This window comes from Terrapene carolina, unplaced genomic scaffold, assembly GCF_002925995.2.
Source record: "Terrapene carolina triunguis isolate 2854851 unplaced genomic scaffold, T_m_triunguis-2.0 Scaffold234, whole genome shotgun sequence".
Lineage (NCBI taxonomy): Eukaryota > Metazoa > Chordata > Testudines > Emydidae > Terrapene > Terrapene triunguis.
In genome coordinates this window covers 11,599,869-11,622,677 of record NW_020664585.1, presented here as the reverse complement: position 1 = coordinate 11,622,677, position 22,809 = coordinate 11,599,869, and the positions used below count along the sequence as shown (strand labels likewise).

Sequence of the window (22,809 nt, the reverse complement as noted above, 5' to 3'; positions counted from 1 at the left end):
GAGCGCTGAGATATAGGGTAGTGGGGGCCATATAAGTACTTAGAGAGATTGACCAGAGTTGGGAGGCTGTTCCGTGCACTGAAAGACAGTGTGAGAAATGGCATCTAAATTAATTAGTAACAGAGGTTAACATTAGGGCTGCACTGATCTGCTCCCTGAAGATTCAGTACTGGCTCACATTCAAAACCTGGGCTAACCTCTCCAGTTGCCTGTTAGGCTCTCATTAGGTTTGCCTTGCCCCCTTTTTTTTGTTGGATATATCTAATTGCTTTAGATAGGCACATTAAAATACTACCAGCATGCATGGGGCAGTAATGTGGTGGTGTGATAGATTTGGAACTTGCATGTCACCCAGCATTAATATGATGAAGTTCCAAGGTAATGTGCCCCATTAAACAAAGCCAAAACCTGCTGCTTTCTGATACCTTTGCTGTATTGTTTTGATAGAAAAATGAGTAATTATTCTTTTTATATGTACATGCATGCTTTTATCCCCATCACACAGTGTTTATCTAGTCCTTTGATCTCCACAAAGAAGAACATAATATTGTTAATCCAGACTTTATGGTGATAGCGACTCAGATAAAACAGTGATTCACCAGCAAAGTTTATTACGAGCCTATGCAATGGAAGGGGGAGTTAACTGTTCTTGCAGTTTTCCTGATCATTTATCAAGAGCTTGTATTCTGGATAGATTTTATTAAACTTGTGATGATTGATAATGTGCTGGTTTCTGTTACCTGTCATAATATGTTTCCTGACACTCTAGGAATCAATATTTTATCAGATGCTAGCAAGAAGACTTATTATTATAGTACAAGAAGAAATATGACTATTCATCAGTGCCAAAGGAGATGTTGTTATCGTGCAACAGATTAACATTCAGTTTCAGTAGATATCCTCTACAATGCCTTTAAGGTCTGATCCAACACCAATGCAGAGCAATAGGAATCTCTCCATTGATGTTAATGAGAGTTGTATCGGGTCTTTGTAGCCAATGGGTCAGATCCAGCGAAGTTAGTGCAGCTGTGCTGATGTACATCAGTGGCGGTTCTGCCGCATTACACTGGAATGTTTATAGGAAATGGTTGTCCTAATGAGGATTGCTTATAATGGTGTGTATGTGCAGGAGTAAGGAGTGTAGGGGCCTAGGATAGCCAGTGTGCCACACTGGTACATTTTGCCTGCCTGACATAATGGTTAACAGAAGGTTTTGGCGGATTCACAAATCTGGAGCAAACTTCATTAAAGTTCATGATGAAAACTGAAAGGGAGATAAAATGAGGTTAGCAGGAAATTACTGACTGCTACAGATTCCTTTGAAGTTTCTTAAAAGCCTTTGGCTCTCCCTAACCAGACTCAGATAACTGAATCTGTGATTGGCAGGACAAAACACTAAATTCTGTGCTAGACATCTCTCTCTGTCTCTCACTTCTGTACAGTGAAAAACACTTATGTGTTGTTTGGGGGAGTCGATCCATGCTCCACAGTCTCTCCTCTTGAACCTCTTCTCCCCATCTCTTTCTATGTTACCAAAAGCCCAGGCTCAGGCATACCTCCCTTACAAAGGATCACACTCTAGCAGCTCTCAACTAAGGATCATAAAACACTTTACAAATGTTAATTAATCCTCAAAAATGCACCAGCACACAGGAAAGAGAGAGACTGATAAAATTTTACCCACTAGAAATACAGTCACTTCTGATGTGGAACACAGTGTTCATTTAACAGTGCCCAAGAATACTCCACAACAGTTGAAGACAAGAAGTACAAATGAAAATGCAGGCATTGTTTAGAGACAAACTATAACATTGTAATTTGGCCAGGACACTAATGTTCTGAGATCTTTAATGGCCACACGGCCATCTGAAAAACACACATCTTGTACCAGAGCACCCCCTACTGGTTTAAGAAGGGTGTTGATTCAAATGTTAACTCAGAGAGATCAATCAACATATATTTATTTACTTTGTAGTATGCAATATAACCTTAACATATGATGTAGCCCATTACTGCATTTGGGTAGTTACCCCAATGAGCATTATTATTTTTTAAGATCATGTTTATATTGACTAATGTTAGTTTGGTTAAACTTTCCAAATACACAAAGAGTTTATATAACCATAACAGTACCTAAATGCACGCCCCACCTCCCCCCAAAATCCCTCTTTTATAGTTCATTCAATTTGGTATAAACCTAGGGTAGAGTTTTCACTATATGTCTGCTAAAATTGTACAATTTCACTGTGAAATTACAGTTGTAGCGACCTAGTTTGTCAAGGACCCAGAAACTAAACTTAGGCTTGTCCAAATGCATGGGGAGTTTTTAAATCTATTGATTAAATATGTGAAATTCAGATAGTAATTATATATAAACTGGGATACCAGTCATGAAAATGATGTTTTAGCGGAATTTCACCATATTTTCATGGGCATAAAGATTTTATTTATATATAATCTTCTGTGCTGTCCATTCGTGAAACCTACATGCCCCATTTACAATTAATATGTTTATATTTTTTAATTTAGCTAAACTATAACCTAAATAACAGTTCCCAAACTGACTTATGGGTCACCTGTGGTTTATGAAGCACTTGCTAGAGGCATGCAAACAGCTAATTGGTCAGGGAAGGATTAAATAGCTAATAGTTGAAAAGATCTTTACAGATACAATGCATCATATGTGTGCTAAGATGCCAAAGTGTTTACGTGCTTTGCTGAATTAGGACTTACCTGTTATTACTGGATTTGAGCTCCAAGACTAAATAAGTGTTATGCACATAAATATGTGCATTTTCTCTTTGAATTTCTGGCAGCAGAAACTTTCCTCCACATTTTAGCTGTCATGTCCTTCAGGCATTAGTCTTAAATATTGCTTCCAGTCCATTGTAGTAGTTAAATGTCCATATCTTATTACAATGAAATTAAACATTTTTTCATCGGCAGTTAACACTGTTTTACCAATCATCAAACAGCCCTATTAAAGCAAATGTTAACTATTGCCAGTTTTTAAACTGTTGAGTTGAATGTCGTTGTACATAATTGCCCACCACCTTCTGCATTGTGGCAAAATTCTATTCCATTTATCTCCTTTAGCATGAAATTTATTGTTGGAAACAATTTTTGTCACTTAACTTGGATGATTTTAGTGGTCATTTATCAGAGTGTTTTGTTGTTTAAAAAAAAAGCATGCCATATGTACTGCCAGCTGAAAATAGCTGTCGTTTAATTAGCTGATTTCGTCAAAAATTTTCATTTGATTAAGATCCATTCATTAAGATTAAACACTTTATAACTTGGATTCATTAATTAAAATTTAATTTCATAGAGCATTTTGAAATGTTAGCATATTAATAGCATTTTAAAGTCATATATAGATATAGAGAGATTTTTATTAGCCATTATATTTTGTTACTTGAATTTTTGAGAGGCCTCTCATGTAGCATCTGCAGGGTCCTTGTCTTAGTTTATTTAAGCAGTGACAATATTTTTCAGTATTTGAGCAGAGCCACCCTCCTCATTCTCACCTACTCCAAAATCTCTGTTTTAAATGAGACCCTACCCAGAAGTGATAGAGCAGGCAGCCAGCCATAACTGTTACCTTAAAAAAGAATCTTTATTAAATGACAGTTTCAGTGAAACCATAAAGTTGATTTAAGAACAGTTAATTGACTTCATTTCCCCATGTATCCCTGATGCCTGTCAGATCATCATAAATTTGCAGATTTGTCCAATTTTTGCAGAGACACAGAAATGAACATGAGCTATACCAGGGCTTTTAAAATGAGTTTTAGTTTGGCTTCAGGAACTTCAGTAGAACCCTGTATTTCTCTCTGAGATAACAGATAAACAATAAAGGAACCAAAGCTGCATCCTTGCTCCGGCAAACTATTCCCAGAATCAGGTCCTGGATATTTAGGTTTGACCTTTCAGATCATTCTTAATCCCACATTCTTGTTTACACTTGCAGTTTTGCAGGTGCCATCAATGTGTAGCTGTCTATAACTGAAATGCAGACATACTTGTGGGCACAGATGTCTGTTTATTAAGGTCTTGTCTTGTCTTCCTCATGCTGCTACTTCCATTGACTTTAATGGGGCTACTCCTATTAGTGAGGCAAGCAGTATTTTACCTAAATTATTCCTTTGATGCAGGGAAAGAGTCTCTTAATATAAAACTGGTTTCCACTTCAAATCTTGCACATGTTGTTTTTCAGCACCTCTGCATCTTTGCAGATTTCCACAACATAGTTTTAAGATAAATTTGTATTAAACTGCCCCCTAATAAGGCACAATATAAAATGAAGTAGAGCTGAATTTGCTGGTGGAGAAGCTAAAACCAACCTTTGTGAGACATGCTCTAGAGAGACATTGTTAGCAAAATTTGGAATTGTTAACAACAGCTTTATCCTTCTCTCACTGCTGTATGGATAAAGGATCCCATCTGGATGGGACGGGCGTATGTTGGGGGGTCTATGTATGATCCTGGAATAGAAAAGGGTGAGAACTATCAAACAATAGGATTTTAAGGCTTTATCTATTAAATTGCACTTTGCAAAACAAAAAGGATATCTATCTACTATGTAGCAAAATTAAATAAAAAAAAACATTAATAATCTTCTAATGGTTTTAGGTTACAACAGATCACAAGACAGCTCTCAATTTTCTTGCAGTTTTGAATCATAATCCAATCAGGGCACATTTGAAGTGAACCCTAAATGTTGTACTCTCAATAACATTGTCACAAAACATCTGATGGCATTGCAGCATGTTATGAATTGTTTTGTTACCTGACTTCAATAGGACTACTTACGTTTAAAGTTAAGCATACACTTGGTTGATTTGGGGCTGGGGCAGGTGCCAGGTCCAGCCCCCATTGACTTTAATGGACTTTGGTTCAAACCCATATACAGTGTAGTAATCAGTGGCATTTTGTTGAGTTAACAGGTAATATATTCATGTAGTGCTGGCTCTGATTATTACATTTGATTTCATTGTATTTTATCTGAATATAAGACTATAAAAATATGATTTAAAAGTATCATATTCAGGCAAACTTGTAGTTATGTTTTATTCTAGTGCAAAATGAATATGGCATGACTGGGTAACCTGGTTTCTTCCTTTTTTTAATTGTAAAAAAGGCTCAGGTTGAAGCAAAGAAAGAACATGAAGGCGCAGTTCAGCTGCTAGAGGTAAGGAAGCCATTGTTTATTCTTGTCACTGTTATACCAGTTCCTTTCTCATTATAGTAATATAAGACCATGATTGCTTCTAGCACACTGTAGTAATTCATGGGTAAATATTCCTCTTCATTTGTAACTCATGTATGCGTTAGATGATGCTGTTATGGACCAATGGCTAGAGCACTGAATTGGGAGTCCAAGAAACCTGTGTTTTCTTACCACCCGTAACTTCACGTCTCTGTGCCCCAGTTTCTGCATCCATAAAATTGAGATAATGATACCTTTCTTTGTATACTGCTTTGAGATCTATGGATGAGAAGTGCTATTATATAAGTATTATTATTGTTTATTTTCCATCATTCTATTGCAAAAGAATCTAAGGTCAGTTTATAGATCATAACAGTTAATGGTAAAGGTAAGATTGCATTAGCAATAGGTGTCCATCAAAACTCCTTCTATTCATCTATCAGGAGAAAAAAATACAGAAATATTTGTTTAAAAGTTCCTTTGTTTTTATTTTAAGTCAAGCTTTTTACACATTTCACCATAAATCCCTTAAATTGTACCTGCTGTTAAAGAGGGAGAATATAGGAAAAGGGAACAAAAAAAAAAAAATCTATATTAGCTTCTTTAACAACTTCTCATAGCAATTATGATCTTGGGACAGAGCATTTCCTGGGGATTAATGTTCACCTTTTTTACCTCCCAGCGTGGTTAATGTGTCCTGTAAGGTGGCCCATAATATTATGCTGGACCAGGGCAAGTGGCAACCAAAGGCAGCAGAAATTAGACCTGGTCGAGAAATTTTCAACAAAACATTTTTTCATGAGAAAATGGCAGTGTGTTGAAACTGAAACTGTTTGCAGGAAAGGATCGATTTTGACAAACTTCTCATTTTGAAAAAAAATTGGATATTTTTTTTTTAAATAGTCCAAATTTAAAATTCTGTTTTTTCTGTTCTAAACAATTTTTGATTTTGAAATTTAAGCTAACTGTACTGTTAAAAAAAAACTAACAAAAAAAGTCAAAATCCAAACAAAACATTTAAATTGACCCGAACTAAAAAAATGTTCTGATTGTTGGTTTGTAAAAATGTTCAAGATTTTGGTGATTTGTCCTGATTCAGAATGGGCAAAACTTTTTAAATCTCGAAAAATTTCCCAGGGTGGGAAACAGTTTTAGCAATGTTGTAGTAATGTAGTCTGCTAGAGACTGATTAAAAGCTCATTGGAGTCAATGGCTGATGTTTGGAAGTGTAGAACACCTCCTACAAGGTGCTAAGAATAAGTGCTCTGGGTGCTATGAATAAGTCCTTGTGGTAAGCAATACCTACCTCTCAGTTAATTTCAGTGCTGGTCACTAGGTATTCTGGTTTGTGTTATCTTCCTATTGTGTTATTTGTAGCACTTGGATGGGTAACATATATAAGAGTATATGTGAAATAGTAAAATGGCACTCTAATTGCAGGCAGATTTCTTTTTATTGTTCATTTCTATTTCATACATAATAGATTGTCAGTGATGAGTAACAAACTGTTCCTTTCTGCCCGAGACAAATATCACACGAGTCACTATGAACTAATAACCACTTAATAATATATAAATTCATCAGAAAGACGATACCCATAAATAGGTTGGCTGCAGCTAATACCTTGTCAATGCTTCATTTGGTAAAGAATGTCTTGGCACAGTGTTTTGGAAAAAATACATATTTTCTAGTCCTCCCTTTCTTCTGTACAACCAGTTCTTCCATCCATGCACTTACCTCCCCGTGTGTTGATGGAAGACAGAACGTTTTGGTGCAGTGATCATCTATAGAAGAAGATTCTGTTTAGTTAATTTATGTACATATTATTTCCTTGAAAAGTGTATTTCTCCACAGGAAAAGCTTTACTCATATGCTTGCATTATTATCATATATAGTAAAATTGATTTTTTTAAAAGATAATGGAGTGCCTTCTGGAAAGTATATGAGACAAGGGGAAATAAGTGGAAATAAAGCAGACAAATGAAAATATATATGCCTTGAAAGCCAAACAAAATTCCTGTTTATCTGCTACCTCTGATTTGCATAACCCCATCAAACAAAGTTTCTTGGCCTTTTGTTTTATGTTTCACTAAGCCTATTCATTTTACCATTGTGTTTATTTAATCTGCCTTTTGAGATTCAAGATCAGCAGCAGTATTGATTTCTGATTTCTGAAATGTACAGTGTGATTTGCATTAATGCATGTTTTTACATGTGGTAACTGTTTCAATATATTTTGTTCTGAAATGTAAAAAAAAGTGTTCAATACTGTATTTTATTTCTTTCTTTATTTCACATTTCTTTGTTTACTGTGTCTTGTTTGGAATTTATTGCTTTGCACTTCACCCAGAACACCTTGGACAGCATGCAGGTATTTTAGGGCATAAATTCTCCTTTCCCCATCCCTATTACCCTTCATTCAAAATGTATGTGATAGTCCTGCCTTCCCTTGCATGGAATACATGATAGAACCATTGTTATGCAAGCATGCTTGGCACTGGTATTGTTACAACCCGGGGAGGAAGGCAAGTCAAATTACCAAAGCCAGCAGCTCTTTCTGCAAGAGATTAGCCTTTGAACATGGCATGATTTCTTAATAGCAGCTCAGATACCAAACTTGAAGTGATGTTCTTATGAGTATGCTCAGTAAGAATGGTTCAGTGTTTTATGCAAAGTTGTGACTATCAGACTGTGTGGATTGTGTCTGAATTCAGACAGATTCTTTGTTAATGTAAAGAAAATTTTACAATGCAGTACTTTAAGAATGTATTCACCTGTGGCTCAATTATTCAGCCACTCGCCAAAAGGTACTGCTGCTACATAAAAAGATAAAATCTACAAAATGATATCCCGGGAGCAGAAAATGTGATTTCACCATTAGCCTGAATTCAAACTGTCCACCTGGAAAGTGGCTCATCTAGTCTTACGTCTGCCTTGTGCAAACAGTATCTATCCTATAATAGACAAAGTCTGCTTCATTCTAGATTTTAGAAACCATTTTAGATTTTAGAAGCAACACTGTTCATTATAAATAACATTTATATACGAAGTTTGGAAAGTCACAAGTGAAATAGATTCAATCCAGTCTGCAGTGGAAAATTGCTTTCTCACAAAACCGTTGTACAGTTGGGCACAATAAGTGGCCTCTAATTTAAGGAAACTATGGACTAGTATCCCATTTTGGTTAGGTCTGAGTTGGATTGATAAAGCTATGGAATGGAGTATCAAATTCACAAGTGATGCTTAGGTCTTGTGCTGCCTCTCTGCACTGGGATACTTTGAGGCAGATACAGAAACAATGAGACACGCCAACCAGCATATGGTTAAATGTGGTGGCAGCAACTTTATTAAACTATTAACCAATGAGGAACCACTGATGGAGCTACCCAGCAGGGTTGTTCTAGTATGGAATTCAACTGGGCATGAATGATCCCATTTTCTACAAACCAAAGGGTGGGTAAAAGGGCAGTGCCCCTCTACAGAACCAAGGCTACCCAGGGCTCTTGGCAAGAAGCCAGAGTCCCAACTCATTCCCCTCATCCTCACCAGAAGTGGAGAGGTGAGTAGTGGGGAATCCCTCGCTGTGCAAGACAGAGAAGTGTACATCCTCACCATACCATGTTGTGTTTGGGGTCCATGCCCAAGAAGCCCATTGGATTACAAGGACTCACATCAGACCCTTTTTTTTTAAACCCACCACCACACTGAAACCTGCCAAAGTTGCAACAAATGTAATGCTGTAAACCCCAGAGCTGGACCTCTGGGATGCTGGATGGAAGGTGGACACACAGCCATTTGCCTGTTTTGCCATATGGGAAAAATGCCTTCCAGCCACCCAACAAAATTTAGCAATCAGCAAGGCCCCTGGCATCATAAGAAATCCAGCATACTTGATAAGGGTGGAAAAGGATGGGGCTGGAACAAAACCAAAATGACCCAGCTTTTGCAGGTAGGAGCCAATCAGCTGGCCCATCCTAAACCCAGCCAACGAATGGCATCAGGAGCAGGCGAGACAGGCTCAGAGCCTGAGAGCCCAATTTTCCCCCAACCCAGCAGGTATGGAAGGGTGGCACATCGTGTCCCTCCCAGACTCACAATTTACACACCCCGTTCAGCAAGGTGGACATTTCACCTGCAGTGCTTGTCTGCAGTATGTCTAGCTCCGTAATCTCCATCCCACTTACACAGTGATTTAGCAAGGACAGGGAGAACTTTACTGTCAACATTTTTTAAATTAGAGACTTTCTGTTTGTTGAACCTGATTGGAAACTGCTTTTACATTTGGGCTCCTGCCCCTTTTATTTTTTCGCATTTTCTGGGCTGAGCAATATATACAGGGTTTTCTTGTAACTTAGATTTGTGAACTGAACTGCAGAAGTAACTTCTTACCTTGCTGACCTAGAAGTGGTGAACCTAGTCCCATTGAAGTCAATGGAAAGATTCTCATTGAGTTCAATGAGAGATGAATCAAGCCTATGGGTGAAATTCACCTCCATGCCAAGCTTAGTGCTTACGTATGTCCTCTCTACGGGATGAATGCTCTCCTGTGTGTATAAATCCTAATGCATCAAGATAACATTATATCTGGAAGTGTAAAATATGCATTCTGTATTTCCTAAAAACTGTCAGTGGTGTGACACTGTGTGAGTGTCTATGCCTGATGAGGTTTTTTTTTTAAGCCATCAGAGAACTATAGCCGAATATAACAAGCTAGTGTTGAAGCTGATGGAAGGTATTTTTTTGCCATACAGCATATAAATATCTTTAAACATAAATTTTCACATTAAAGCAAACTTGAAATCAGAACATTTTGTGCATTTGTACAAAAAGCAATTTACTTTTCTTGTGATTTCCTGTATTTCCCTTGCTACTATTGGTAATTCAGCATATCTGTGATGAGTTTTCTCCATCACACTCTGGCTTCTGTTTTATCCTCCAATGGAATCATAATCCTTTGTTTCCAATATTCACATTTTATTGGATATCTACACTTTTTGAGGTTAACTGTACCTCAACACCTTTGTGGTTTGCTAATCACTACTTACGCACTACCATATACTACTATGTATATATGAATCAGGGTGGTTTACTCCTTGATTTATGAATCCAAAGTTTTCCAGGTTATGTCAGAAATGCACCTGATATCTGAGTACTTGAAAAGTGAGTATAGAATCACTTTTCCATTTGATTCTCCAATACAGCAAAAAGTGGGGCAAAAGTCTTGTAGCCAAGTAGATCCTTCACACACCTTCCCTGTTTTTGATACATAAAGTTATCTGCATTTATGCTTAGGAAATGAATTAGAGAGACACCTGTTTCAGAGGGTAGCTTAGAAAGATCTTCAAGGCTTGTTGTAAACTGCCCACTTTTGATCAAACTCTGCTCTTATTTTTATGATCTGAAACTGTATTTTCAAGAGTTCAGTTCTAATTTAGAGACCTAAATTAAGTGGCCAGATTTTCAAAAGGGCTCAGAACCCAGCAGCCCTATTGGTTGTCAAAAGTACTGAACTGTTTTGAAAATATGACTATTTCATTTAGGTGCCAAAATAGAAGCTGCTCGGTACTCAGCTCTTTGAAAATCTGGCCCCTATGCTTTTGAGGGAGACACACAATTACAGTGGACCACATCTCGAATATGGAAGGTGATATAAATCCTTTTGGTTATTCAGGGAGATGGGGCCATCTAAAGAGAGAATTTGGCACTAAACAAACAGTGCATATTAGAAATCTTCCAAACCATAAATACATATTATAAAAATGAAGATACACATTGAAAGAACTGTCAGAAATCACATCACTGGGTTTTTATTTCTTCATATTATTAATCCCTATTTCCTTACTGACAAGTCTCTGCTGCTGTGATCTCTTTCCTGACAACTCTGTCAAATGTAAAGCTCTTTAATGATGAAAAGTGCTATATAAAGAACTAAGTAGCCTCCGATTGTCACGTACTGTACTACCCCCCCCTTGCTCTAGGATTTCAGATCAGAGACTCCAGAAGTTTATGATCCTGCATGTGGCTTGTATCTAATAGAAGATAAAAGGCAGTGTAAACAGTAATTTATCAATATGGAATATGGTGAATGTATCTATATATACTTTTTATTAGATTTTTTATATTGCTGATCACTGCACAGATAAGTTAGGTCTTCATAGCAAGGTCCCTAAGGGATTTCAAGAGTCTTTGGCTTTTCTCCCTTCCCTGGTACAGAAATCTCTGCTTTTGCTTCTTTCCTTCTCCCCCTCTCCCATTAATTTTGTTATGGTGGGAAAGTTTTGTCAAAGAGAAATGTCTTGCAGCACACCCTGAAGGTGGCAAGACCCTGGTGTAGGGCAGCTCATTCCACAGCCAATCCCCCTCATTGTAGAACTATTTGTCTGTGGCTGCCCCATGGTGTTGTGAACTGTATTGTCCCAGAGGAGCACAGCTGTCTTGGTGAGTGGTGGATGGAAACGTAGTCGTTGATGTAGCTGAGTCCCGACTTGTTGATGGCTCTGATGATCAGGACGAAAGCCTTGAACTATCAACAGCAGCAGATTAGGAGCAAGTGGAAGGATCGGTGCATAGGGATAAGGTGAGAAACACATTATGCACAAGCTGGAACCTCAACGTTGATGCTACCTTGGGATCCAGAGACAGTGAATCACAGTCCCCATCTGGCAGTAAGAGGTGAAGCTTCTTAGTGAGGCATTTTTCAATATCACTGATGCCAACTGTTCTTCTAAGCTGATTGCTGTTTTGAACAGGACCGTGAGGGTTCTCACCAATTTGAAGAACAGGAGACAGGGGACATACGGACCCTGGCTAGTTCTTCAAAGAGTTTCTTCAGTTTTGCCCAGATTGTGTGTGAGCCAACTACTCTTCAACCAGGAGCTGCTCTCCTCTAGGCATGGTGACATCTTCATGATGGTGTTGATTGCAGCTGGGTGTTATCAATGTATTGTTGGCAGCTCAGTCTATGGCCTCTCACCACATCTTCCAGGGAGTCTCATTTCGATATTCAAGAGGGCAGGGACAAAGTAGCTCCCAAAGGGTCTCCATAAGCGAGGGCAATTGAGGAAGCAAAGCACTTGCCTATTACCGTACTTTTAGTCCCGTTGGAGAGGAATGACTGTACCAATGCTAGGCCTTCTATTCCAGCCTTGTCATGCAGAAAGGCCAACAGAAGAATGTGAATGACTGCATTGTAAGTTGCTTAGAAGTCAAGTAGTATGAGCTTCTAGATGGGGACTCCTTCATTGGCCATAAGAATGTCCTGTTTTAGTGCTACTAGGGCTGTCTTCATGCTTTGCTGTATGGCCATGTGAAGTATAATTGGGGAGCATCCAGGATGTTGGCAGATGCCATGTGATGTTGGAATGTGGTTGCCAATACTGTCTGAATGATCTGGAAATGGGAAGTGAGCAGCAGAGTTGTAGTAGGGGAGAGTATACTCTGATTGTGGTTTTCGGGGGGAAGACTGTTAAATTTTTTTCAGGGAGGTTAGCATGTTTACTTCTCTAAAGAAAGTGTCAGTGGTTTCTATTAGCAACGGGCATAGTTATAATAATGTAACTATTTCTGTGTAGCTTTTCAGTGCTATTTTATCACAGTACTGTATTTGTTTAGTACCGCCAGAAACGTTCCTGACTTGCAGATTTCCCATATATCTTTTCAAACAACTGTAGCTGATCCTTTAATTTCAGTAAGAACTCAGTGACCTTTGCCATTTAGCAGTCTCTTATGAGCCATTTTATTTAGATTTGGAAGGGCAAGAGCATTAACTTAAAATCAGATCATTGTAAATGAAATCTACATAGCTTTTCAACATACATCAGAAACTGGTAAATAACATCAAATATTTACAGGAGTATTTTATGTTAGAATGTAATCTGAATCTATATTTGCATTTGTTAGCAGATTACCAATGTGATGTTTAAAGCCATTTTTGGTGTATGCCATGAACAGTCATTTTTACATAAATCTGCTCATAAATTAAGTCATGTTTAAAATATTATATATAATATTAAAGATGGTGACATGAATGAAAAGAGTGTGTCAGTTATTTAGCTGTGTTTAAGTTATGAGTCAGAGATTATCAATGCTCAGCAAGATCTGTTTGTGTAATTTTCTGAAGGCCTGTTTTGATTTCTGTAGACATTATTTTAGTAGGGTGAAATTCACCCCTATGCAGCAGGTCCGTGCAGCATTTAAATCTCCCTAAAGTCCTCATAATAGGTCTTAAATGGGACTTAATTGGTGTATAGGCCTTGGGCTGAGCCCTTGCACAGATCTGAATTTCATTTTTAGCTATTAATAGTCAAGCAACCAGTTGTCTGGTGTTAGAAAACAAGCACATGCAGGATTGCCAACTCTCAGTTTTATTGCAAGTTTCGTGGTACTTTTTCTCCTTAAAGCAGCAGCTCTGTGATCATATCAGAATCTTTTCTTCCATTTAAAAAATAAAAAAAGCTTCTAGCCCTCCGGGTTGCCGAGAAAAGTTCAAAATGTGAACGCTAATGACTCAAAGCCCAAAAGGCAAATAAAAAGAACCCCAGGTTTGTTTGTTTATTTTTCAATCTCATGATTTTTCAGGGACTGACTCATGATTTTTGAATGCTTGGGTTAGTATACTGGAAAGCTTCAGGGTATTTCTCGCACACAGAGTTAATAACTAGTCCTAAAGCTCTCCATTGGAAAGACTGGGATTCTAGAAACCTAAATCCTCTTACTGCTGTTGCCCATTTAATTTTCTTTTCAAATTGCATGCAGAAGCCCTATTGCCAGTTTTCAACTAATTGCTAATAAGTGTCAACGTCACAGATAGAAAAGGCTCATATTTGGGTACCCTAAGCCAACAGTGGAAGAATAAAAACCGAAAGCACTTCGACTTTGTTTAGAACTCTTCACACTGTCTCTGTCTTTTCCAATTATTATCTCTTACTCCATTCAGGATACTCACATCAGCCAACTGTGTTCATATTTCTATAGCAAGATTAAACCAATTTGCATTTTATGAATTTGAAGAGATTAATTATACGTTCAGATTTGCTTGTATTTTTAGAAATACTTTATTAATGAGAAAATAATACTCCATTCTATATCAGGAAACTGGGACATTTTAATGCATGGGTTCTTCCAGGGGGCATGTGGGGGAAACTACTGAACATTTTAAATTACGGAGGCTCATCATCAGTAGAGCCCTGGAATGAATTCCATCATTAGCCTTGCCATGAGTCATATAATTGTTTGGTGCCCATAGTGAGGCATATGGATGTAATACAGCCATGGTTTTTATGTAGAAACTTGTAGCCGTTCAACTGTCTTTCTCATGCACCACTTGAAAAATTCTGTTCTTCCAAAAAAACCCCCCAAAAACAGTAGTAATGATGGAATGGGGGGAAATGGATCTAATTCATAGCCAGTTTACGCTCATTAACATGGCTGTTTTACTAGGGCTACGGAGGGGAAGGAGGTTAAATGGAATGAAAAGAATGTTGGTACATGATAAAACATCAGATTAGGAAATAATGCATCAGATTGTTACATAATTTCCACATAATTTCTGCTGTGTCACAGCCTGATGCCTCAGAATTAAAACAAAAAGTCAAAGCCTGCCAATGACAAAATGTTTGTGTTACTGAAGCTTATGAGTAATACCCTGTTGACTGGTGTCTGGATTACTTCTGGACAGTTTGGCACATCTAGTTGTGTACATTAATTTTGAAATAGAATTCAGCCAACAGCTAGACCAACATTCTGCATGAACCATCGCTGCTTTTCTATAAACATTAGTATAGCAATTAAGGAAGCTGTGATTTAATGGCTAAGGATGGGCAAACCTCAAAAAGAGATCCAGGATTTGGGGTTGGTTTGGAGAATCATTGAGAAGCTGGGCTGCTTTTCTGAATCAGCAATATTTGGGCTGAAAAATTTCACAAAGCAAGGCTTTATCTTGCAAATTTACTAGCAATGCCACTCCTGGTCCTAACTGAAAACAGTACGAGAACAAGCTTTCTCTTGCTTGGAAATTGGTGGTGAAAAAAATATTTACCTGCATATTATATACTCCCAAAGGGTTTGACTCTAAATATGGGAAAATGTTTAGGGGGAGGAAAAGGGGGATCCAAACTAGTTTGCCCATCCCTGCTTCTTGATACTCTCTGACAGTCTGACCTGACCAAAGCTCTCTGTGATCCCATTCAGATGCATCTCTTATGTCTTGGTTGTGCAGGCCAAGGTACGAGAGCTAGAGGAGAAATGTCGGACGCAGAGCGAACAGTTTAACCTCCTCTCCAAGGAACTGGAGAAGTTTCGGCAGCAAGCTGGAAAGATTGATCTCTTGAGCAGTAACTCGGTGGCATCCTCAGATGTCCTTGGCTCCCCTAGTAAATCTCTGTCCCAGTTAATGAACGGAATAGCCACCTCCATAGGCAAAGGTAAGAACTGACACTTTTATTTGAAGGAATTTGCTGATTAGGGGTCAAATTAAACCCTCATGTAAACAAATCCCATTGATGGCAATGGGATTTGCTTGTGTGTGAGAGAGCAGTATTTGGCCCTGATTCAGCTGTATGCCCTGGGGCCATTTCTGAGTAGCTCTCTGACTTCATTGGAATTACAATGGATTTACTGAGATTTAATGTAACTGAGAGTAAAATTTGACCTAATGATCATTCCTCATTATTTGTTAAAAAAAACACCCCTTGGGAAGCTTGCCTTGAGTGTCAGAGATCAAGAGCAGTTCGTAACCCAGTATAGGCCACCACTTGTGTGGCGGTCCCCTGGGTGGATTGTCTGTGGGACTGATCACAGGACCTCTGGGTATAGGTCCTTGCGTTAAAGGAGCTGTCCCGCTAGCGTGGAGATAGCAGTAGACTGTAGGGAGAGCAGAGACTCACCCTGACTTAGTGTCGGTTACATTTGCTTTTCCCCCCCCTCTTTCCTTCTATGAAAGGAATCTGTCAGTAGAAAGGATTGAAAACTGAAGGTGTTCTGTGGAAAATTTCAACAAAAAAGAAAATATTTTCATTAGTCAAAACTTTCAGCAGAAAATTTGGACTTGTGAAAAAAACCACAAACCTGATGGGGAAAAAAACAAAATATTGAGGAAAGCGGACTCTTTCCACAAAAAATATTAGTTTTGATGAAAACTCAGTTTTCCATCCAAAAAGCTTGGATGGAATACTTTTGAGAAGCCCTCCATGCAAATAACATCTGTTGGGTCTTTACTTTTCCCTAGAATGTTGATTACACTTAACAGGATGTGGTCAGTTTAGTGGTGATGGATGGGTTAAAGAGCCATTTTAGCCACAGTGAAACTTGACTGAAAATGTCCCTTTATTTTAATTTAAAAAGAAGGTTAAAAACAAGGTTCTAAATGAATGAATTTGATTTAAAAATAAGGAAGATATGTTTAAATATGCTCCATTCTCATTGTGCCTATCCTTACAATAATAATAATTATTACCGAACTTTTATACAGTGGTTTTCTGCAGTATATCTCAAAATGCTTCATAAGGGAGGTCCGTATCATTGTCTCTTTGTTTACTTTGTTCCCTTCATTGTGTGTTTCCCAAAGAGGCATGCTGAACTTTTGCCAGGTGACTTTTCTTTTTGCCAAAGGCGGCGACTCCTTGTGACTAGTTGAGTTTGCTCACTGCCGATTATGCATAAGCAATTTTCAAAGACTGAGGCAGTATCACTGGTCAGGAGGTTATCTGAGGATACTTGGAAGGGACCCAGAATGTAGATTCCATCCAGCTGTCTGACTATCAGGGCTGAAAAGTACGGTGATTATGCGTACAGTGCCTAGCACAAGAGAACCCTGGTCTTTGGATGGGGCCTCTAGGTACTATGGCAATGCAAATAATTAAATATAATGCATAATCAGTGACATTTGTTCTCTATCATAGTCTTTCTTTCTTTCTTTCTTTCTTTCCAATTAAGGAATTGGAATGAGCTGCAATTAAGTTAACAGGCCAGATCGTCAGCTGGTGTAAAACGGCATAGCCTCATTGAAGTCAATGGAGCTACACCAGTTTACACCAGCAGAAATTCTGGCCCCAAACATCTCCTGACTTAGTTTGATGGATTTTGTCACAAGGAAAACTACATACTTTAAAGGAAAGAAGGATCTGTCAGTGGAGGCATTTTCCATAATGCAAGGGAATAAACCAGTTAAAAAGGAGGAGGAGAAAAAAAAATCAATTCTGGACAATTGGTGCGCTGACATTTGGGGGATCGATAACACCCCAAACTGTAATGTTCGTCAGGCATCACTGTGAGATACTAACATTGCAATAGAATGCTCACAGCTGTTGCGTTGCTGTGAGATAATTTTTCATTGCCTTATCAGGCTTTGAGGATTCTTGAACAATTGCTTTATAATAAATATGAAGAGAAGCTGGAAAAGTAAAATAGATTTGCGTTTTGTATTTCATCTTCCTGAGTTTCTAAGACGGGGCGTGGGGGTACCCATTTTTTATCATCAGGAAAAGTACTGTGATTCACAAATCATTTCTCTACCACTGCAGATAAGCAACTGTATTCATCGAAAGCTGACAAACTTGATGTGAAACCAAGTCAAATGGAACAAGAAGACTTTCTTTTTTCAGTTCACTTCAGTGGTTTCTTTAGAGATGGTGGGACATTGTGGTTTTTCTTTAACACAGAAGAGACGTGTTTGCAATCTCACTCATTGTGCTGCATAATGGTTTATAGCAGGGGTTCTCAAACTGGGGGTCGGGACCCTCAGGGGTCGTGAAGTTATTACATGGGGGGTCGCTAGCTGTCAGCCTCCACCCCAAACCCCGCTTCACCTCCAGCATTTATAATGGTGTTAAATATATAAAAAAGTGTTTTTCATTTATAAGGGGGGTCGTACTCAGAGGCTTGCTATGTGAAAGGGGTCACCAGTACAAAAGTTTGAGAACCACTGGTTTATAGGCTTATGTGTGTCTAGAGCACTCCTCCCAAACTGGGTGAATTAGAAGGAAAACTCAGAATACCATCTCGTGGTGTCAATGGGAGCTTTGTCATAATAAAGATTGCAGGATCGGGCCCTCAATGTCTAATAGTAACTGTAAGGGTGGGATTTTCAAAGCAGCAATTAATTTTAAAGGGACTTAGGCCTGGTCTACACTGCGGGGGGGGGGGGGGGTCGATCTAAGTTACGCAACTTCAGCTATGTGAATAACGTAACTGAAGTCGACGTACTTAGACCTATTCACCGCGGTGTCTTCACTGCGGTGAGTCGACTGCTGCCACTCCCCCGTCGACTCCGCCTGTGCCTCTCGCGGCTCTGGAGTACAGGAGTTGACCGGAGAGTGCTCGGAGGTCACTTTATCGTGTCTAGACTAGATGCGATAAATCGACCCCTGCTGGATCGATCACTGCCCGCCGATCTGGCGGGTAGTGTAGACGTACCCTTAATTAATCATCAGAATCCCCTTGAGCAGATATGCAAGGTTCAGTTTAAATCTTTAAAATCTGTTTAAATAGACCCCAAATGTTCCAATAAGCAACTAAACTTTTGGGGGCCTAACTAAGTCAGACTCTCCCAACTTCTTGATGTTTGCTGATCACTAATTGAAATGGCTAAGAACAACATGTCTTCAAATGAAAGCTTTGAAAATATAGCCTGGTTCTCCCTCCAGTCATTAAAGGCCCTATCCTGCAAAAGTTTACTCACATCCTATTCACCCATGGGTCTACTCAAGTGAGCAACAGTGAGACTTAAATTTGGACCAATACTCACACCTGGTGTAAATCCATTGCTATCAATAAGTTGTGCTGAGTATTGATTTGGTCCATAATATTTAAGCAAGCAGGCAGCATTTTTAATTGTTGAAATCAGCCATTTCACCGTAATAGTGGTGTTCTCATCAAGCTCTCAGAATTAGGGGCAGAATTTTTTTATTGTTTCCTGGGTAGAAGAGAACATGAGAACAGCTTTCAAAACAGAGCAAATGTCAGAAACAAGACCAGGTACCATGGTGTTTTAATGTTCTTTCCCCAGACATACAGTGTAGTCCATAATTGATCAGTCAATAGTAATGTACGGTAAGTAGAATGGAAGGTGTAATTGGTTCAGGACCAGCCACTTTAAGTATGATCAGCTTTAATTGTGTCCTGAGACCTTTAAATGAAGGAATCGGCAGCATTTCCTTGTCTTTTCCCTTGGAAGATCATTCTTGAAACTTCCTCCACTGGTCAGTTGCCAGCCATGACAAAATGCTATGTGCCTTATGTATATGAGGCTTCCAGCAGCAGGAAAGTTTAGTTTCGTGTTTAGTAACTAAGATATTATGGGTCCTGTGCTACTCCTACTGATGTCAATGGAAAAAAACCATTGACTTCAATGGGTGTAGGACTAGACCCATAATACCTTAGTTACAAACAGCCTATACAAGAGCTCTTGGTGAGAAGGTCTGTGTATTTTGGAACTTGATACATGCATTAGGTTCTTTTATCTAACAAAAAAAAGTAGCTCAGCTGGCAAGACAAATCAAACTGAAGAGACAGGGTTTGATGTTCTGAGTGAAGTTCCACTCCCCTCCTTTTGTGCCTCTCAGGCGGCACTGACATGGGGGAGTCCACATCAGGGATAGAGCTGGGGTGACTGGCTCCTACACCTCCCTTCCCAGAGCACAGGGGCAGATGGGGGCCAGCAAAAGGAGTAGCAGGAGTACGATGCAGTCCAGCAATCCCCAATTAGTAGGAGCTGGTGCAGGTTAGAACAGCCCCTAGAACCAGAAAGTCATAAGTAGCTCCCTAATGCTGCCCACACCCCTCTTCCCTGCCACACCCCTCCCTCTTCCATCCACTGTAATGTGGACTCAGCAAAAAAAAATGGACCCTAAGAGAAAACAATGACTGGAGGAAGGGGGTGAGGGGAAATCCAGTTGAGTTAAATAACCTACAGCCAGACTATCAGGAAGTTGGAACCCTTTTTCACTCTAAAGTTAATATTATCAAAACACTGATGTTCCTTGCAGGGCCGGCTCCAGCGTTTTTGCCGCTCCAAGCGGCGGGGAAAAAAAAAAAGCTGCGATTTTTCACCCCTTTCCATGCCTATTTGCTGTTATTATACCAATTCATTCAAAACAGTCTGCACTTCAGAAAGGATCTCAAATCATGGATTCAGAATGAGGCATTCGGCTATGAGAAGCCCCTGGGAAAGGTCCTTTGTGTTGCGTAACCTTTAACTAGAGCTGTTTGGAACACTTTTGCTGAAATGTTCTGTGGAGATGTATCTTTTTTCCACCACGTTTTTTTCAGGAAGGGGTTGAGGGTTTGGGGATGAGTCAGAGCTGGGGAGGGTGGGAGACAGATTATTTCTCGCTGTGGGGCTAGGGCACTGGCCTGGAATGTGGGAGACCCAGGATCACATCTCTGCTCTCCCTGATTGGGAGTGATCTGATATGAAAAACTGCGGAGAATCAGGCAGAGCAGTGACTTCAACCAGGATTTTCCACATCCCAGGCCAATATCCTCGCCTCCAGGAGACATATACACACTGTTGTCCTCCAGTGAAGTCTGTCGTTAATCCTTATCATTATTACTGTTACTTTTCAGACTACTAGGCTGAGGGGAAGGATGTATGTATTCCTAGTCTCCAATGAGTTCATAAGTGGAGAAGCATCCATATTGGACCAAAAACTCCTAGTACTTATTGTGGTGCAAACCAAGTGACGCCACTGGCGTTGCCCCAGAGTGAGAAGAGAATTTAACTTGCAATCCCAACATATTCTGGTTGTAAAATTAGTCTTAGTTACAGATGCAGCATTATGTTATTGTACCTCTGCATACTTAATCCAAAGGGGCTGGCTTTTTCTATAGAACTCCAGGAGCAAGAGATTTCAAGAGGCTTACAACGTGTTTCATATACGAGTTTCAATTTGCCTTTTTGCTAAGATGTTGATTGTTATTAGTGAAGTCGTTTGCATTTACGGCGGCTTTTTATAAAATCTCTGCTGAAGTGAAAAAAAAACATAAAACAACAGCTCTACATGGTTGTTGGAATTTGGACAAATTGAGACACTTTATTTAAAAATAAGTAAACATCACCTTAAACAGCAACAACAACAAAAAGAATGATTTCCATTGTGCAAAGTCCCAGTAGCTAACAACTAACAATCTACACTGTAGCTAACCCATAGTTCGTTCTCACCTTTTTACCTAGTATGGTATAGTACCTTGGAAATCGAGTGATGGATTTAAGCTGGTTCAGGAAATCATTTTTATTATAGTCCGAGATGGAAGACGCTCTGTAGGGCTAAGAGCACGGGGAGGAGGGATTTCTTCAGGAGCAGCTGCTGTCATTTCACAAACTCTTGCATAGGAAGTTAACAGCTGATGGCACTTGTTAGAGGAAGGGAGAAATGATCTTGCATATGTAGCTGAATGAGAAGGGGGAATTGAGAGGGAAGTGACATTTCAGGAAGCAGTAAATCAGATTTGGAAACCAAATCCATCTTGAATGGTTGGAATTGCTGCTGAAGTGTCCCCCTATGCCACTTTGCACTTACCTAGGTAGGAAAACATCATTGTCCCCATTTACAGGTGAGGCAAATGAGACACAGAAGGGGTAGGAGTGATTTGTCCAAGGTCATACACCAAATCAGTATCAGAAGTAGGATTAAAACTCAGGCCTCTTGCCTCTCAGGTGCATACCTAATCCAATATACTGAAGTGAACTCAAGGCAAGTCACTTAATTTCTTTCTATTTGCCTCTTTCTAAAATTGAGTAGTCATTCTTCTCTTTTCTCCCCCGCCACCACATTCAGTCCCTTGCTCAGTCCTGTCACTTCTTCCTCTCTGTTACCAAAACCCACATTACCTTCCTGTCCCTCATTGCTAAAATCCTTGTCCATGCCTCGATCATCTTTTGCCTTGACTGTTGTGATCTTTCCTCTTCTCTTACCTCCCTGCTTCTCACCTCTCCAGTCTGCCCAAAATGTAGCAGCTAATGTCCTCTGCTGCTTCAACCACATCATCTGCATTTGCATCTCTCTGTTCTCTACTGAATCAAAGTCAAGCACCATGTCCTGACTTTCACAGCCCCCATAATTTAGCCCCCCCTTAATATTGGCACTTATTCCCACCTCCCCTGTTTACTCCCTCTCTCTCTCTGTGTATGCTTTTCCCAATCCTTTTGCCTTTTATCTCATGCTTCCACGCTCAGCCTTGGACCTTCTATCGGGCTGCTCCTTGTTATCTCCTGCTGAGGACCCTCTCTCCTCCTTCATATACCTCCTTAAAACGTACTTCTTCCAACATCCCTTCCTGAGTTCCCCATCAATTCCCATGACATGAACAGTGTTCCAGGATCTTGCTTTTGTGTTGTTCTGTCTGATCTCATGTAGGCTCAGATTCTGGCCGGTCCCCTGTATGGGGAACACAGCAAGGGGTAGGGTGTCGAAGGAACTTTCCATTCTGGTGCCCGGAAAGAACTCACACTGCAGTGGATATAACAAAACCGAGGACAATCCAATAGACATGAGCCTCAGAACTGGTTTCCTTTTAATATATTGTAGCAGTTGGAGCAATTATCTGTAGACTCTAGAATGACAGTCTGGTGTGGCAAACACATTAACAGTGAACGGAAGGAGCCA

General features: G+C 39.5%; 1 protein-coding gene across 4 annotated transcripts in view; it reads left to right on the top strand.

The window, feature by feature from the left end:
* The window catches only part of RIMBP2 (RIMS binding protein 2), a 302,398-nt gene that overhangs the window by 202,712 nt on the left and 76,877 nt on the right, over nt 1–22,809 (top strand). For all 4 annotated transcript variants that reach the window (XM_029912642.1, XM_029912641.1, XM_026656926.1 and 1 more), the window contains 2 exons: nt 5,141–5,191; nt 15,426–15,630. In XM_029912642.1, coding sequence (XP_029768502.1) covers nt 5,141–5,191; nt 15,426–15,630 — 256 coding nt within the window. The remainder of the gene's footprint in view (nt 1–5,140; nt 5,192–15,425; nt 15,631–22,809) is intronic.